This window comes from Falco peregrinus, chromosome 17 (assembly GCF_023634155.1).
Source record: "Falco peregrinus isolate bFalPer1 chromosome 17, bFalPer1.pri, whole genome shotgun sequence".
NCBI classification, from domain to species: Eukaryota; Metazoa; Chordata; class Aves; order Falconiformes; family Falconidae; genus Falco; species Falco peregrinus.
This window is the reverse complement of record NC_073737.1, coordinates 133,015-149,246: the sequence shown is the minus strand read 5'-3', so window position 1 is coordinate 149,246 and position 16,232 is coordinate 133,015. Positions and strand designations below refer to the sequence as shown.

General features: G+C 43.4%; 2 protein-coding genes across 3 annotated transcripts in view; both read right to left on the bottom strand.

Moving 5' to 3' along the window:
- The window catches only part of ANK1 (ankyrin 1), a 66,408-nt gene extending 64,525 nt beyond the window's left edge, over window positions 1-1,883 (bottom strand). For both annotated transcript variants that reach the window (XM_055820129.1, XM_055820135.1), the window contains exon 1: window positions 1,743-1,883. In XM_055820129.1, the coding sequence (XP_055676104.1) occupies window positions 1,743-1,868 (126 nt within the window). In that variant the 5' untranslated portion in view covers window positions 1,869-1,883. The remainder of the gene's footprint in view (window positions 1-1,742) is intronic.
- Window positions 1,884-8,348: 6,465 nt separating this feature from the next.
- The window catches only part of KAT6A (lysine acetyltransferase 6A), a 51,032-nt gene continuing 43,148 nt past the window's right edge, over window positions 8,349-16,232 (bottom strand). Inside the window, exon 18 of the mRNA XM_055820429.1 lies at window positions 8,349-13,465. Coding sequence (XP_055676404.1) covers window positions 10,878-13,465 — 2,588 coding nt within the window. The 3' untranslated portion in view covers window positions 8,349-10,877. The remainder of the gene's footprint in view (window positions 13,466-16,232) is intronic.

Here is a 16,232-nt window from a genome sequence, read left to right as displayed (position 1 = left end):
CATTGAGAAAAGCAAACATGCTGACGCCCAGCTTTGGTCCCAAGAGGAACAGGAGGGTGAACAGGAGATCTGCCCACCCTGACGGCAGCCACCGAGCCCACCCAGGCAGGCGTCCCTTGCCGGCATGTTCCCTGGATTCATCACTCAGGAAGGGATAGCTGAAGATCACCTCCCCCTCAGCCACCAGAGCCCTGTCGATTCCTGCAAGCAGACCTTGCTCTGCACCCCATGCTGTGACCGTCCCAAAGGCCTGTTTACAGCTCTAAGGTCTGTCCCACCCCAGGGAAGCAGACCCCTCTGGGTATGTTCAGTGGTGCTTCTCCAGCTCCACGGCTTCTGTCACCATTTGTCTTGGCAGCAAGCGCAACTCGGTCTTTCACAAGGAGCTGCCCTCTCCAGTACCTTCCACATGAGGAAGTCCAGACACTTTGCAGGTATCTCTGGATGTCCCAAGCCATCACCAAGATACACATACACTGTGCTTTGGGGGGGGGGGGGGGGGGTGCAGTGAGGAGGCAGAAGGGAAGAGGATGGTTTTCTCTAAGACTCACAAAGCGAGCCCTCACCAGAAACCGTGATGAATGAAATCTAGGAATTGCAGTGTCCGGGACTAGCCCAGACAGCCTGAATCAGCCGCGTGGCAGGAAGAATAAAAGCCTGAGGGCTGGTTAGCAGTGCCTCTCCCCAGCATCTCAGCAAGACTCAGGACACAGCTATTGAGATGCTCCAAGCAGCAGAGCTTTGCTGTGAGGTTTTTGCTCAGAGGGGGCACACAAGAAGTCTCTAAGTCTTTTGCTAAAGGCAGAGGAGAAGCCCACCTAAGACATCACTGTATTGCAACCTCCTGTCACAGATATCCTTGATTACCCTTGGTTTCACCTCTCTCCTCACTGCCTCTCTGTGTTGGTGCATAGCACATACATCCTCAGGCCCTGCTGTGAGAAGAACAGTTTGAGAGGTCTTCAAGGGGTAGCAAAGCTTTCTCAGCAACATGCCTGCTCCTGCAGGAAGCTGGTGCCAAGAAAAAACTGACAGTGACTTTCCAGAGAGGAGCTACAGCTTGGAAAGCTGACGAACCCAAGGCTCCAGCATGTCTGTGTCAGTAGAGGGGAAAGGCACCTCTTCTCCTGATCCCCCCACTCACCTGCTCCCAGCAAATAACCTGCCTTTTCTGGGAGGGATGACCTGTATCCCCCTCACAAACACAGCCTGACCTAAGCAGCAGCAGAGCTCACAGTCCCCTGCACAAAACTGCTTTCTCTGTTGGTGGTCTGCTCCTGCTGTACCCTGATTTCAGTGTTCTGGCAGAGATTAAGCAGGGTATGGAGAGGACATCAAAACCACTTCTTCTCTAGAGAAGTGGGGTGGGGGTCTCTTGCCCTTTTGCTCTGCAAACACAGAGCAACTCTGGGAAACTGCATGAAGCTAGAAGCCAGCAATTTTATCGTGGAGATCAAAACTGTTCCTGGGCTGAATGAGATTCTTCAGCTGCCTTGACAAACCCCTCACTTCCTTTCTCCCTTCACCAGGCTTTTTTATACCTCCCCCTCACAGATTTCTGGCCCCAAAAGTTGTCCTCTGTTTGGAAGACTTTCTTGCACTGACTGCAGGTAGATATGTACAGGGACTAAACTGCTCCCCTGCCATCTTCCCCACCCCCCCACCCCCCCAAATGCAAACAGCGCTCACTGCCACAAGCGCAGGCATCTGGATATAGGGCTGCTTGCCCCAGTGCCACTGACCTTTTTCTTCCGGTCCCGAGAGCGGTTCCTGCGCTTGCGATTGGATTCTTCCTTCTCCCTCTGCTCCTGCAGAGCTTGAGCTTCAATATCTTTGATTTTCTTCAGCTGCTTAGCTGCTTGAGCCATGGCCGGTCAGACTGCAGTTCCCTCCAGAGCTCAGACCTGCACTTTCCACGGAGCACCCTCCAATTTCTGGCCAAGAAAGTCCTTCCCCTAGCTCAGATGCTGTCGACCCAGATGAGTGTGAAACCAGTAATGAGAGGAAAATAGAAAGCAGTCAGCAAGCCCCAAAGGGCAGCCGATGTCTCCAGCTAATTGCTAGATGGAGCCTGGGACGCCTTTATAAAGCATTAATAATCCTAAATCCAGCTGTTCCAGAGGTTCTGTGCACCACTGCAGCAGCCCCTGACTGCATTGGCACATCATGCAGAATCCTCCTTGTGGGACAGGACACCAGGCTGCTGCTGTGCTCTCTCCTCACTGTCTCTCCTGCAGTATGAGAAGAGATGCACGCAGTCAGCCACAGGAAGGAAAATAAATCTCAGCAATTAATGCATAATGACAATAGAGAAGCAGTGGAAAAGGAGGGTGATGCATTTCATCTCGACTTCTGGGTTCTCCGTAGCAATGCATAAAGAACAGTAACCTGCATGTAGTCAGTCAGTGGCTTTACCACTGCAGTGCTGCTGAGGCAGGCACATATTCCAGTCTCTCCAATTTTCTTCCTTGCAGTCGCTCTCTGTGCAGCAGCCGTATCACTCGCTCACTCTCTAGGTTATGATTCCAGCTCCTTTCAAGGGGAGCAATAGGGAATCACTGCATCAGTTTGGAGGCAGGCAGCATCTCTGCTCAGAAAACCGCCGATACTGCAAAGGATGTGCCAAGTACTGGAGCAAAGTGCAGTTTAACAGCATCCTTTCCTCCTCACATGTCTCCACTGAGTGAGCAGCAAGGGGAGGGGAGGGATCTTGGCTGTGAATGGGAGACAGAAACCAAGGGCTCAGTCTGCTCTTTGACTACGCAGCACCAGGAAAGTAAACCAGAGCCACAAGCTCCTGCCCATCCAAACATCACCAGAGCTCAAGTCCTCTCTGTGGATCCCCAGTCAAGGTTCCTGGAGAGCCAGCCGCTCTCTCCATACACATTCATGCATTTCACCTGCAGCTGCCTTCCAAAACCACAAAAAATTCTACGCTGGAAGCCAAGGGTCAAGCGTGGAGGTACAACTTTGGTTCCTATGCATGGCACCAGTCTGTGAAGGGGCCAGGATAAAACCAGGGCGGACTCGGTGGTGGTGACCATAACATGACCTGCAGCAAAGTGTGCTTTACTGTTCAGGTGCTTTGGAGCAGCCCTGCCTTTATCAGCTCAATTCTGGTCCCTCAGAACAACTGTCCCCTATGTGCAAGCCCATGGGCAAAGTACTAGGAAAATCATCAGCCCAGGTGGAAGCCCTGCACTTTTCTGGCACAGTCCTGCCCATCTAGACAGAAAGGGTCCCTTTTGTGTCAAAAGATGGAGAAGCAGGGATTAACATCCATCTCTCCGCAACTGCTTGACAGTCATTTACAGGTTATTTAGACTGGCGAGAAGCTGAGATGCAGACTTAACTGTACAGACACTACTTTCTGCCTGAGTAAGTTTTCCTGCATGTCTTTTCCCTTTGAAGTTCCTCCAGTTCTGTTGCTTCACCCACAGACCAAGGAGGGTGCTAAAAACAGGAAAAAGGCTGGCATGTTATAGTTTATAAAGACTATGACTGAGAATATAGAGAAGGCCCTAATAAAATATGAAGAATAAGAAATCATAACGTTTTACAAGGCTTTTCCAAGGACAGCTTTAGCTCTGTGTACTGTACCCATATGGATAAATAATACTCAAGTATTATATACATACATAGATAGATAGATAGATATAAAAAATACAGCTGCACATCTTTATATAGCAATGTTCTATGAATACCCCTGCAAAAAAAAATTTACAAAATTAAATAGAAGCTGCATAGTGAAAGGCTCCACGGACAGGAGGTGCCAGGAGCACAGCTGCGCCAGTCACCCCAGTTGTGCCTCTGCCGCATGAGCACTTTGCAGCCAAATGAGGCAGAGGTCAAACAAAAAAAGATAACCTGTGGTCAACAGTAAGCACACAGGATGCAAAACAGTTGTCACAATTAGCCATAATACACTGAGAGCTCCTCAATTCTGCATGTTTGACTTTGCATCCTAAACCAGCTCTCTGCCAGTTTAGAAGTCTTTCTGAGGAACTTCCTAATTTTTCAAAACGAGGAACTCAGGAATGAAGCTAAATTCTGCTACATACAACGGCATCAGTTTCCACCACATGTACTCACTACCGTTTGGGCACCAACCTGTCAGTGCGGTGGGGCACACGGAGCTCCGAGCAGAGCTCCAAGGCGGTAGCAAGGCACTGCTGTGACTTTACATCTCAGCCCTTACTTGAGTTCTGCCTTCCAGGTTCCCGCTACGTGGCAGGGTCTGCACACTTGCGCTTAAGGGATAGCTGTGCTACAATCCGGATTTTGTCATAGGCATCACTTTTTTGCTGATGTCAACAAGGCATCTACTGCAGACACAGCTAAATGGCATCAGGCAGTGGCAGTACATTCAGTTTTTGCCTGTAGGACACCGCCTCCTCCTCCAAACAGTTCCCACCTCTTAACTCCTTATAAGCCAGAACAGAGTGAGCACAGGACAGGAGCAGTAACCAAGGGAAAACTGGGATACGGGGAAAAAGACACAGGAGTGAGAAGAGTCATGCTTTTGCTGGTCCAGGGGACAAAACAGAAAAGCATCTTCCTGAAACTGTCTGAAAACTTGCTTCCCCCTCCGCGTGCATACAGGAGGAAGGAGATCCAGTCTCCCAGATGGAACAAGAACATTTTCATGAGCACCTCAACTCTGAATTCAGAATTCTGTCTCAACATATTACAGCCCACAGGCTGAACTCCTCCATCAGTCAACCAGGTAGTTACCAGAGCCCGTTCACTGCAGATCCCTTTACATCTTGCCTACTGTTTTCCTGCAGCGGTCTGTAGCTGCCCCGTATTTGCCACTGACTATATAAAGCTGTAGTCAGGAAAGACAGATAGGGTCAGGGAGGGCAGGCAAGGCACTGGCACCTTGCCATCTCTCCTAGGTATACCAGAAGTTACACCTACCTTTATACATTTCTCAAAAGCCCTTGATACTAAAATCAGAAAAATAGAAGTTCTTAAAAAAATGGCTTCAATTTTTTGAATTGAATTCAATTTCAGTTTCCTCTGGGGAAACAGAGGATGGCAGAATTTCAGTAAAAGGATTTCCTCCTTTAGCTGAAAGGTACCATGTGCATACACTAACCAACATGTTAGTAGAGAAAAAGCTTTCCAAGAACCTTATTTAATTGTTTGACACACAGCACCACATTTATCACTTTTTCCTTGCAAAAGAGATTATTTGAACTATGACAACTCTCCAGTACCTCAGTCACAGACTGGGATTCTAACATGTGACACAAATGACAAACATATCGACAACAGAGTCCCTGTTCCAAAGAGTTCACAGGGTAAAATATTTGGCAAGAGAGAACAGACAGATACTGACAGGGGAACCCTTCAGAGAAATAATCACACAAAACAAACAAGGTCATTAGGTGCCAATTCTACATATAGAGCTGTCCTCCATGAGGAAAGAAGCACAGAAACAAATTTCTGACTCTGTCTGCAAGGTACTGCAGCTGTTTCAAGAGATTAAACATGTAGCTGGAGTCTTGTCCTGCTCTAGGTGAAGACTAACGTTTGGTGAAATTGCCGAGATTCTCTGTGTTAGGGGCAAAAGGTTTTTACATTCAAAGCTCAACTTCAGGCAGCTATTTTTAGGTAAATTATTTGGGGTGACAAGCTGTGAAGATAAAGGATGCTGCAGGCCCCACCTTAGCTGCTGTAAACTTAAGTCTGCCTCAGTCTATTTGCATTCTTCTCACTGCAGAGATAGGATCTCACCAAGGAGCTCTCTCCCGAGTTGGGAACCTAATTAAGATGGTTCTATTCTTTTTAGCATTTTCTTACTATCTCACTGATGAGCTTTCAGAACTGTCAGACCCCTTTGAGATAATTCTCCTTTCAGTTAGCCTTTTTTCAAAACCACAGTGCTAGTCTCCCAGGCAGTAGTTTGCTGCTGTGGGTTGCATTTAAACTCTTCCCTGCATATTGAGTTGGTAACAGACATTTTGGTCCACATATCAACAAATTTAGAGTAGACCTGACCGCGCCGAATGGGACAACTCTCACCATGTCCACAGCATGATACCTGGCTGTGGCAATGCAGAGCCTGCAGCAGCAGCTGCTGTTTACACCGTTCAATACAGTACTAAGGGTTCTTGCATTTCAAGACAGTCTGATTTCAACCCCATTCCAGCTTAGCAACCCTCTCTCCAAAAAAACCCACCCTTTAGTTCAGTCATTCTCTAACAGTAAGATTTGATAGTTTGTATGACAAGATTCTAAAAAGAGGTCACCTTGTTCATGGCTCATAAATGTGGTTACCATCAAGTTGGCCCACACAAACAGGTTTTTGTTGGTTTGGGTTTTTTTTTAACAAGCAGAGGCTATTAACAGCCTACTTGATCAAATAATGCTTTTTACAAATATTTCTTAAGTAGCAGTTACTGTTTATCAGCTCATTAACTCTGGAATCACATTTCCTTGACCTCTTCTACAGATTTCCATAAACATTTACCTTTGTTCCTTGGCCTACAATGCTAGAAAGTTGTTATAAATCATTATGTTCCTATCTAGACACTTGCTTTTTCTCCTTGAAATAGTTTCAACTACCTTAAGAACTGAGAAATGCACAAAAAGTTAAATTTTAATAATTATTAGCACTGACTCAGCTCACCTTTAGCTTGACTGCTTGTGATTATTAAGCCTTGCAAAGATCTCAAACAGTTATTTGAAAAACATTTTGTATCAGTGTGTATAACCATAACTTGGTGCCAGGGCATCAGATAAAGATTTTGAACTGCCCTACCTTTCAGATTATGGTGCAAGCATTTCACTAGAACATAATCATATGCTGTTATTGCACGGAAGTGATTTGCCATGACCATTTCAAATTTCGGAGTTACCTAAAGCAGCAGAATTACACTCTAATCACTCAGCACGTTAATTCTGGAAGTTAAAGCCATTTTGAATTGCTGGAGGACATGCAACTTTCTCAATTAGTATTTTATTTTTAAAACGCATAAACGTATCCTAAAAATGAGAGATGCTTCTGAAAATTGCTAATAAATAAAAGGTGAATCATTGATAGATAATAATTCAAGCCAAGTACATTTTAATGGTCAAATAGAATCTGCCAGATTTGTTGTATACAGAAAATAACAAGCAAAACTCAAAGGACACCAAACTGCAGTTGTTTAAGGCAGGAAGAAAACAGGGCACACTGGGGTGGTACCCACCACCTCATAACTTTGCTACTGGCCTGTGCCAAAGCTTCTTAATGAACAACTTAAAAAAATCTAAAGTAAGCTATGAGTGACTGAACACAGCTTTCTGGCACGGAATGGTTAATTCAGTCTTAACGCTAGCACTCACTATGGGAAAGTAATGCACACACATGCAAACACGAAGGATGTGCATATACCGAGATCCTGATGACTCGTACCTGTAACACTGCTGATGTACTCACTGTAATTCACAAGTGATGAAAGTAGTGAAAACCTTAATCACAGGTCACCCTGTCTCTCCTTCCTTCATGCCTGAATAACTTAAAAACTGTTATGTGAATAAATTAACAAATCACCCAGGAGCACCCCTGTATGATTAGCTTCCATCTGTATCCTGACACAATTGGTCTGAAAATTCAGGTGCCTTCGATAAAACAACTATAATGAGTCCAAGGCAAAATGTATCAGCTTAAAGGCAGTTGCAGCATCATACTCACCTTATATAAACTTACATTCCACCTTGGTGAGGACTGGAGATGGGAAAAGCATGTCAAACTTAGTTTTACTAGCTCTCAAGGTCCCTTTAATTTATTTGCCACAGTGTGCTTCCTCAAAGCCATACCTGTGGCAACACATGTGTGAAACCGCCTTCGGAAGCCTGCCTGTGGCCCCCCAGCAGCCTGCAGGATTGTCCCGGCCCCGGGGCTGCGGCCGTGCTAGGCTTCTATTCCCAAACCCTGCCCGGTGCTCCCATTCCAGGTACCGAGCATAGAGATGAGCGCGCAACTGAATGGGGGAGGGGGAGAGGCAATTTTTTAAGTGCACAAGTCAAATCCCTCAAGTGATCGTAGGAGGAGACACCAACGAAGACCTGCTCATGCTCCACTTCAGCTCTGGGTAGCCCTTGCAGAGGGGAATTTAAAAGGTGACAATTCCTGGAAAAGCCCTCACGTTTTTGGGTTTTCTTCTTATCTTTAATCTTTCTCCGACTAGAAGCTGTAGATAAAAATTAACATGGACAGATACCTCGCAAGTAAATTGCAAGTACCGCCTCTCTTCCAGAGCAAAAGGCCAACAGGGAATCACATACCCAGAACCAAGGATCAGTGACAGAGTTCTGTGCTCAAATAGAAGAAAAAAAATCCACACGCACAACTCGCATCCAAAATGGCTCAACATAATTTATTTTTTATGTTAAAATGTACAGAGTTCTTTTGAAAGTACTTGCTAGAAAGGGGAAAAAAAAGTGATATTACATACAAGGAGAGGAAGGGAGACCATCCAGCCAGGAGCGTATGACATGGAGAATTACAAAGGCATCTAGGCACCCCTTCCCCTTAGCTTACAAGTCACCATGAACAAAGTACAAAGAGGTTACAAAACAGGAAAAGCAAATATAAACAGACAGGAATAGACTCAGCTTCATTTGTACATGCGGCTTTTAGAGGCATCTGGAGCTCCTATTCACACACTCTAGAGATCTCTTTAAAGAGAATTTTTATCTTTCTTAAAATAGTTTTTAATATTCTACAACAAAGATAAAAAATTTTAAAGATGGAATGAAATGAAAAAGCTCTTATTTTTAAAAGGCATCAAAGTCACTAACGGTGAGATTTTTTTTAATTTCTTTTAGAAGATTACCCAAGTTATCTTGCTAAAAATACATATTTTTTTTTTTAAACAGAAGTGAAAAAATGGTAGGTACCAATATTACTGCGTTGGATAATTTCTTTTTTTATATAGAAAAGAACATTTTTTTTCTACAATAGTTCTACAGTCACAAAGGCTTGTGGAAAAGGGAGCTGCCCAATTGATTAAAAAAAAAAAAACAAAACAAACATACAAAACCAAACCAAACATAACGGCAAACAAACTAAATTCACGGCCCTCATTTCAACAGCTTCTCCTCCTGTCTCAGACCCCCCCCCCCCCCCGCCCCCCTCCCCCCCCCCACCCCAGCAATCAGGAAGCAGTGACACAGCTGAAGATCTAGGAAGGAGAGGGCAGCACAGTGCGCTTTCTACATGGGTTATTTGGAACTGGAATAGTATATACAGAGAAATGGGGTTCTACACAGCCTTGTACATGCTCAAAACTAAACAGAAATAAAAAGTGGAAGTCCTTTGAATTCTGCCTTTTACGGTTAGCAGTTACTGGAGGAAAGTCCATTTTAGTGCATCTGAAGAAACCCCAACTTTCTTTTAGACTCTTTTGGTTTAAAAACAAAAGAAATTAGTCTTATTAATGTGCCTGTATTTCTACTTCATATACAATAAAAAAAGAACTTTACATTAAAGGGTGTCCCTTTTTTCCTGGGTGACATGCCAGTAGTGTAGCCAAACAGAATGTAAATTGGTTTATACGGTAATAACAGCAAAATCCTGCCGCCTGCATCCTATTACAATGTTTGGACTGTTTCCCTCCTGTAAAACAGGCCGATTCCCTTCTTTTCCCAGCGTGGCTATTCCTATAAAATGGGTCTCAAACATAGTGGGAAGAATCATGGAAAACATCACTGACTCCCCCAGAGAGCGGCACATTCAGCAACTTCCTACCCCATACTAGGAATGGAAGAGTGACAAGGACACCACAGGGTTCTCATCAAGTCACTTACAACATACACTTTGTCTTCCAAGATGACTTAAGTAAAGAGAGTAAGAGGCAGACCACTGGAAACAGCTGCTTTTGAGCTCAGCCTGACTCAAAAGGCTCAGAACCAAAACCCACAGCATTTCCAAGTACATACTAAAGCAGACTTTGGGATGTCAGAGGTGCAGCTGATTTGGCAGTTCACCAGAAGAGCCTGCAATCATCTTCTTGTCCTAACAGACCATTAACCACCCTATCCTCCTCATGACTGCATAAGGGATACAAACAGATCCCTCTTGAGATAATTCCAGCAGTTCACAGTGACAGAACATGTGTGCATGCATGCACATGTGTGTGCACATGCATGTCTGGGTGGTGAATGGGATCATTTTAAAGTTACATTATATTTTCAGCATGAAACATACAATTTCAATTAACTCTTCTACAAAAACACCAATGTGAATAGTTTATTGTTTACACGTAACTCCAAATTTTACTGGGGGCGAGGGAGTCAGGGAAAATTAAAGATTAAAATTTCCTGACTTGCAGAAATAGCGAGCATCATTTTTCCTCTGTGTCCCTTTCCAAGTCTCCCAATAAGTGCCTCCTGCTAGAAGTAGGAAATGCTAGGTGGGGTTTAGAGGGAAGGGTTGTTATTGAGATGTCAAACATTTTACATGACTGCAGCACTAGAAACTGCATACAGAGGGGCACAAGGGAGGGAGAAGGACGTACATTAAAAAAAAATATTTAGAAAGATGATCACTGTTACACATATTCTGTCCACATTTTCAGCAAAGTAAGGCTCTTTTTAAATTATGAAAAGATTTTGTGCATGTTTTCCCCTCTAAAAAACACCTGTAAATGATTTTAGCTGTAAAATGTTTCAGGATTGTGAAGAAAACAAAAACACAAAACAAAAAAAACAAATCAAAAAAATAAAGACCAGGCTTCCTAAAAAATAAAATAAATCAAAGAAAATCCCTCTAAATCTACAGCAATATTTTAACTGGAAAAAGGTCCATTTTCTCTGGTTCGTCAGTATAAAAGGTTCCTTTATTTATATATATTTCAGTTTTTTAGGATGCAAGTTCATCTTGCTCATCTTCTCATGTATGGTCCATTGAGAGACTGCTTGGGCACCCCAGCAGCATTCATGTAGCTGTGATGGGAGGGGCCAGTGTACATCATGTTTCCATGAGGATTTGGCTGCATAGGCTGCTGGGTATAGGCCTGGCTCCCCATCATTCCCATCTGCATCTGCATAGGATACTGTGCTGTCTGGTTCATGTAGGCAGGGTTACTATGGTAACTGCTGTTCATCATAGGCTGTGTCATCCTGTAGCTGTTCATGGCATTCAGGGTGTTCATATTCATGGAATTGACATTGTAAGGGGTGGTTGGCATTAGGTTGACTCCCATGTTCATACCCCGCTGAACAGCTAATGTACGAGGACCAGCCTGCATGGCAACTGCAGGTGGGCTGCGGCCATAGAGCTGCTGCTGGTGTGCAGTTGCAGAGGGCAATGGTGCTGATTTAGAGCGAATGGAAATGTGCCCCTTGACTGGCATTTGCCCCTGCAGCCTCTGCGTATGTGGAATACCAATATTGGTAGCAGACATATTACACTGAAGCAGAGGTGATGTGAGGTTCATGGTGGTGGACGCCAGATTTGGTGGGGGTGTCATAGTGGCTTGTGCTTGCGGTGTGCCTGCTAACGGGTGAGAGGGAGCTAGCTGAGCCAATCCTGTGTTGGACAGAGAAACGCTGGTTGCATAGGAAGTCACAGCAGGAGAATGGCTATAAGGCATGGCATGAGGGTCCATAATGGTGTTTGTCAGCTGCTGCAACTTGGCTAAACTGAACGTGGCTGATGGTTGTGAATAGCTCCCAGCACCAAAATCCCCTGGAATCCTCTCATAGATACTTATGTTACCAGTGCTTCCTGATTCAGGTATTTCCATGATCATAGGTGCTGGGGTGAAGCTGTTACTCATGCTACACTGAGACAGTGGAGGTTGCTGCTGGGGTGGAGGTGGGGGCTGTGGCTGCTGTGACTGAGGCTGTTGCTGTTGTGGCTGCGTTGTTGGTTGCTGGTTACTTGGAGGCCTTTCTACTACACAGCTCTGAGGTGACTTGATATTGCAGTTTGCTGCAGGCTGGACAGTGTTTTGCTGCATCATGCTGCAACTGCTGCCAATGTTTGCCATTTGCTGAGTGACAACACAACTGTTCTGAGTGAGGCTGCTAGAAGAGGATAGTCCTCCATATGAACAGCTGCTCTGGGAAGAGTTATTTCCACAAATGCTGCCTCCCATAGTGGAATCATAGCTGCTGGGGTTTTCATAATTCTCTGTAGTGCTCTCAATGCTGCCAAGGTCACTGAAGCCACTATCCACCACCTGCTGAGAGTGGTCTGATACTGAAGGCACATCCATCATGGGGCTGGTCTCCATGTTCTGCATAGAGGGTGCGGACAGGGATCCTTGTTCAGGACTTATCTGGGTGTAACTGCTCTCCAAAGCAGGCACATTTGGGCTGCTGACAGAACGTACAGACTGGCTGGGGTGGGACTGCACAGAGGATATTGGACTGTTGTGTTCTGAGGCCTGGCAATCTTCAACCATTGATATCTGAGGATCCTCCTCAGTCTGGGTATAACTCTGCAAAGTCTGACAAGCTGCAAGAGTTTCTTCACAGTCCTGGTAAGCTACATCATGCTCATTGCTTTCCTCCTGTGTCAAGGACTGGACTGCTTGAACAGTTTCAAGATCTAGTTCACTATGAGGAATTTCTTCCTCTTCCTTTAATTCAATTAACCCTTCTTTATTACTTTGCTCTTCTTCGTGATCATCTTCAGACCCAGGGATGTGCTCTGAGCCAACTGATGTCTCATTGGACGCCTGCTCTTCCTCAGAATCTGCCTCTGCTTCATCTTTTTCTTTTGCATCTTCTCTACTGCTTGGTATGCTTGCTTCTAAAAAACATTCTTGCACCTGAGGCTCCTCCTTTACCCCTTCTCTAACTGGCTGTTCCTCCGATTCTTTCTTCTTCACTGACTCCAGATGACCGTCATCTTCGTCATCAGCATCATGATCTTCATTTTGATTTGTCACTACAGCTACTTCCTCTTCTTCCTCATGGTCATGCTCAGGTTCATCTAGTTCTTGCTGTTCTTCTTCTGATTGCCTCTGCTCTTCTAAAACCCGTGGCTTCTCCTCTACTTCCTCTTCTATCTCAGGCTCTTTTACTTCTGGCACTGGACTGCTGTTGCTGTCCACAGGAGAAACTGCCCTTACTTCACTGCTGGCTGTATCTTCCTCTTCTCCCTCTCCTACCTCTTCTGCTTCCATATTCACATCATCTTCTTTCCTTTCCTCAATAAGAGGCAGCTCTTCTTTCTGCTCAGCACTTTCTTCTTTATCTGAAATTTTGGGCTTACGCCCTGGTTTTGAACTAGCTCCCACAGCATCAACTCCTTCATCCTGAACTGATGGTGGTACCTTTTCCTGGTTCAGTTTAAAACCTGGTTTTCGGCCAGGTCTTTTCTTCCAGTGGACCGGCTTTCGGCTTTTCCCTTTTGGCCATCCCTTCTTCTTTTTCATGGGTGTAGAAGTATCTAGCTCAAGTGAAGAATCCTTTGCTTCACATTTTCTCAGCATAGACAATGGTTTCAAAGTTGGGTTACCTGAAAACACAAATTGAAAGATACTGTTCAAACACTTTTGTTTGACTTGAGCATTAATGGAAGCTTTCCCAAGCATTCCCATCATGGTTATCAACTTTACATATCAATACTAGCTAAGAGATTTATTGTGAAGGGTAATGAGAAGGATCAAGGTCTATCCATTAGCAATCACATTGCACATTATATTTTCAAAGAACACCAATGCTTTCTCTGAGCCTTTAATACACAATCAAATTAAACACTAGGTTATGTGATAAAGTCCTGGAAAGACTCACCACCCTTTACAGATTTTATTTACACAATATGTTCACAAATGAAAAATATTCCAATGTAAGGAAACACATGAAGTTGCAATATAAGCATGTTTCCCTTCAGATTTGTATTTTGTGCATCTGCTGAAGAAAGGAAACATTTCTACTTTTTTCATGGCTTATGGTTTTAAATGCCAAAAGAAATACACAGATGACTGAATTTGGCTAGTGCGTGTGGGTTTGTGGGTTTTTTTTGTTAGTCTGAGAAATAATTAAGAGCTAGCTGAACTTCTCCCTCATCTCACTTTTATGTGATGAAGCAAGTTTTGCATTTCAGTGACTTCCCAAACACTAGAACAGGTTCAGAGCTTATACAGCCAGAAAGGAATGTGACCATTTACTGGAAATTTACTGAATAATGTAAAGGCATTCCCTGAATTAATTTTGTTTTGAACCTGCCAATTAGGATAGTCAGTGACATTTTACACAAGTGCTAGTAAACTAGCCCAACAGTTAATCATTGATAATAGTTGATAGTCACACTTTACTATCTGAATTTGTCTACAGACACTGAATTCACTTAAACTGCTTTTGTATTAATTTTCCTTTTATCTGCTAGGCAGAAAAGCTCTATTACCAAATAACAGAGCTCACTTAAGCAATCTGTAAATTTATCAAGCCACTTTTTGGCCTCTACTTTCTTTAATTCTATCATTACATAACATTTGTTCTAGTATCTTAATCAGCCCCCAACTGTTCTTTAAACTATTCCAGTTTATCAATACTCTTATCAAGTGTGAATAACTGAGTAAAGATGGTTGTAGTAGTTTCACCAAAGCTAAATGAAGAGATGACAAGAGCATCTCTGCTCCACTCCAGATTCCCCTGTTCATATATTCAAGGCTCATCTGAATCTCTGTGGCTTTGAGCTAGAAAACCATGCTAATTACTGGACATGACCTTCAAATACTCTCTGACAGACTTTGTCAGTGATTTGCCTTTCACTTCATTTACCAAATCCCCTCTTTTTCTGTCAGCTGCTACATTATTTTTTAATCTATCCATAAAATAGCAGTATAGATAGACATGTGATCCAGAATAGAACTGTTGGGATATACAATGATCATCTAGTCCAACTGCCTTGCACGCCACTAATAACAAAGCTGTTTAATTACTCCGTGTTTACAGCTCAACTTACTTAATATGTATTAGCTTGATTCTGTAACATTTCAGCTTAAGCAAATGGTTTTAAGTCAAATAACCTCTCAAAACACTAAGCAGGTAACATTAATTACCCCTATTAACCAAGCTATAGTCTTGCAAAAATGTATCACTATAAATACATTAGTATCAGTTTAAATACATTTTTCACGTAACAGTGTTCATTTGTATTGAGTAAATAACCCTCCCTGGACTTTCTACTGAGTAATAAACTAGGCATCCTACTGTTTAAATCAGGATGAAAGTCACACTGATGGGTCTGTGATCAGGTTGGTCATCCCACTATATAGATATAAGATCAATCTCCCACCAATACTCACAGTACATTTATTCACATTTCTGCCCTTTCTACCATCTTAAAAAATGTTATGGATTCCACGCTATGAATTTCCCAAGAAATGCTGTTTTAAAGTCCACAGTTATGCAACAAAGTCAAACTACATAATGTGTTCCTAGCAGTTCACAAAGGCTTCTTAAAACCTAATCGTAGGTCAGCTGAGTCATTCTTGCCCTTTGCCTAGACAGGCATTTACTCTAAATATCTCTAATAAGAAGCATTCTGAAAAAAATTGGGTATTAAAAAATTAATTGAAAACAAATACTAAATTAAAAATTCAACAACTTGAAGTCATCCATAAACCAAATATTTGGAATGTGAATAAAGGAAAGAAAGGATCTGTCAAAATCAGTGTATCATTGGGCAGGAAGAAGGAAACACTACATTCATAGTATTTGTTAAAGCATTAACACTTAAGCCCTTATGAAAAAAAAAATCCACCTCTAAAGAAAAAAAAAATAAATAAAAAAATCGCTATTTCTCTTCCCCTTCTTTCACATTTCTTATCTACTACATAGGATCAGATTTACCACCCCTTAGGTAAAAACCTTTTGCTTTTATCCATACTGTCATGGATGTGTATTTTTAGGAATAAAGAAAAAAAAAAAGTAAACAATCTTATGACAGCAGGCTCCTCTTCGAATAACGTAATAATAAAGATGTCCAGTCTGGGCTCCCCAGCACAACACAGACATGGAGCTACTGGACAGAGCCCAGCAAAGGGACACTAAGATGCCTAAGAGATGAGCATCCCTCTGATGAGGAAAGGCTGAGAGCTGGGACTAGAGAAGAAAAGGCTCAAGGGGGATCTTATCAATGTGTACAAATATTAAGGGAAGGTGTAAAGAAGGTGGAGCCAGGCTCTTCTCAGTGGTGCCCAGCGCCAGGACCAGAAACAATAGGCACAAAATGAAACACTGGAGGTTCCATCTGAGCACCAGGAAACGCCTCTCTATGG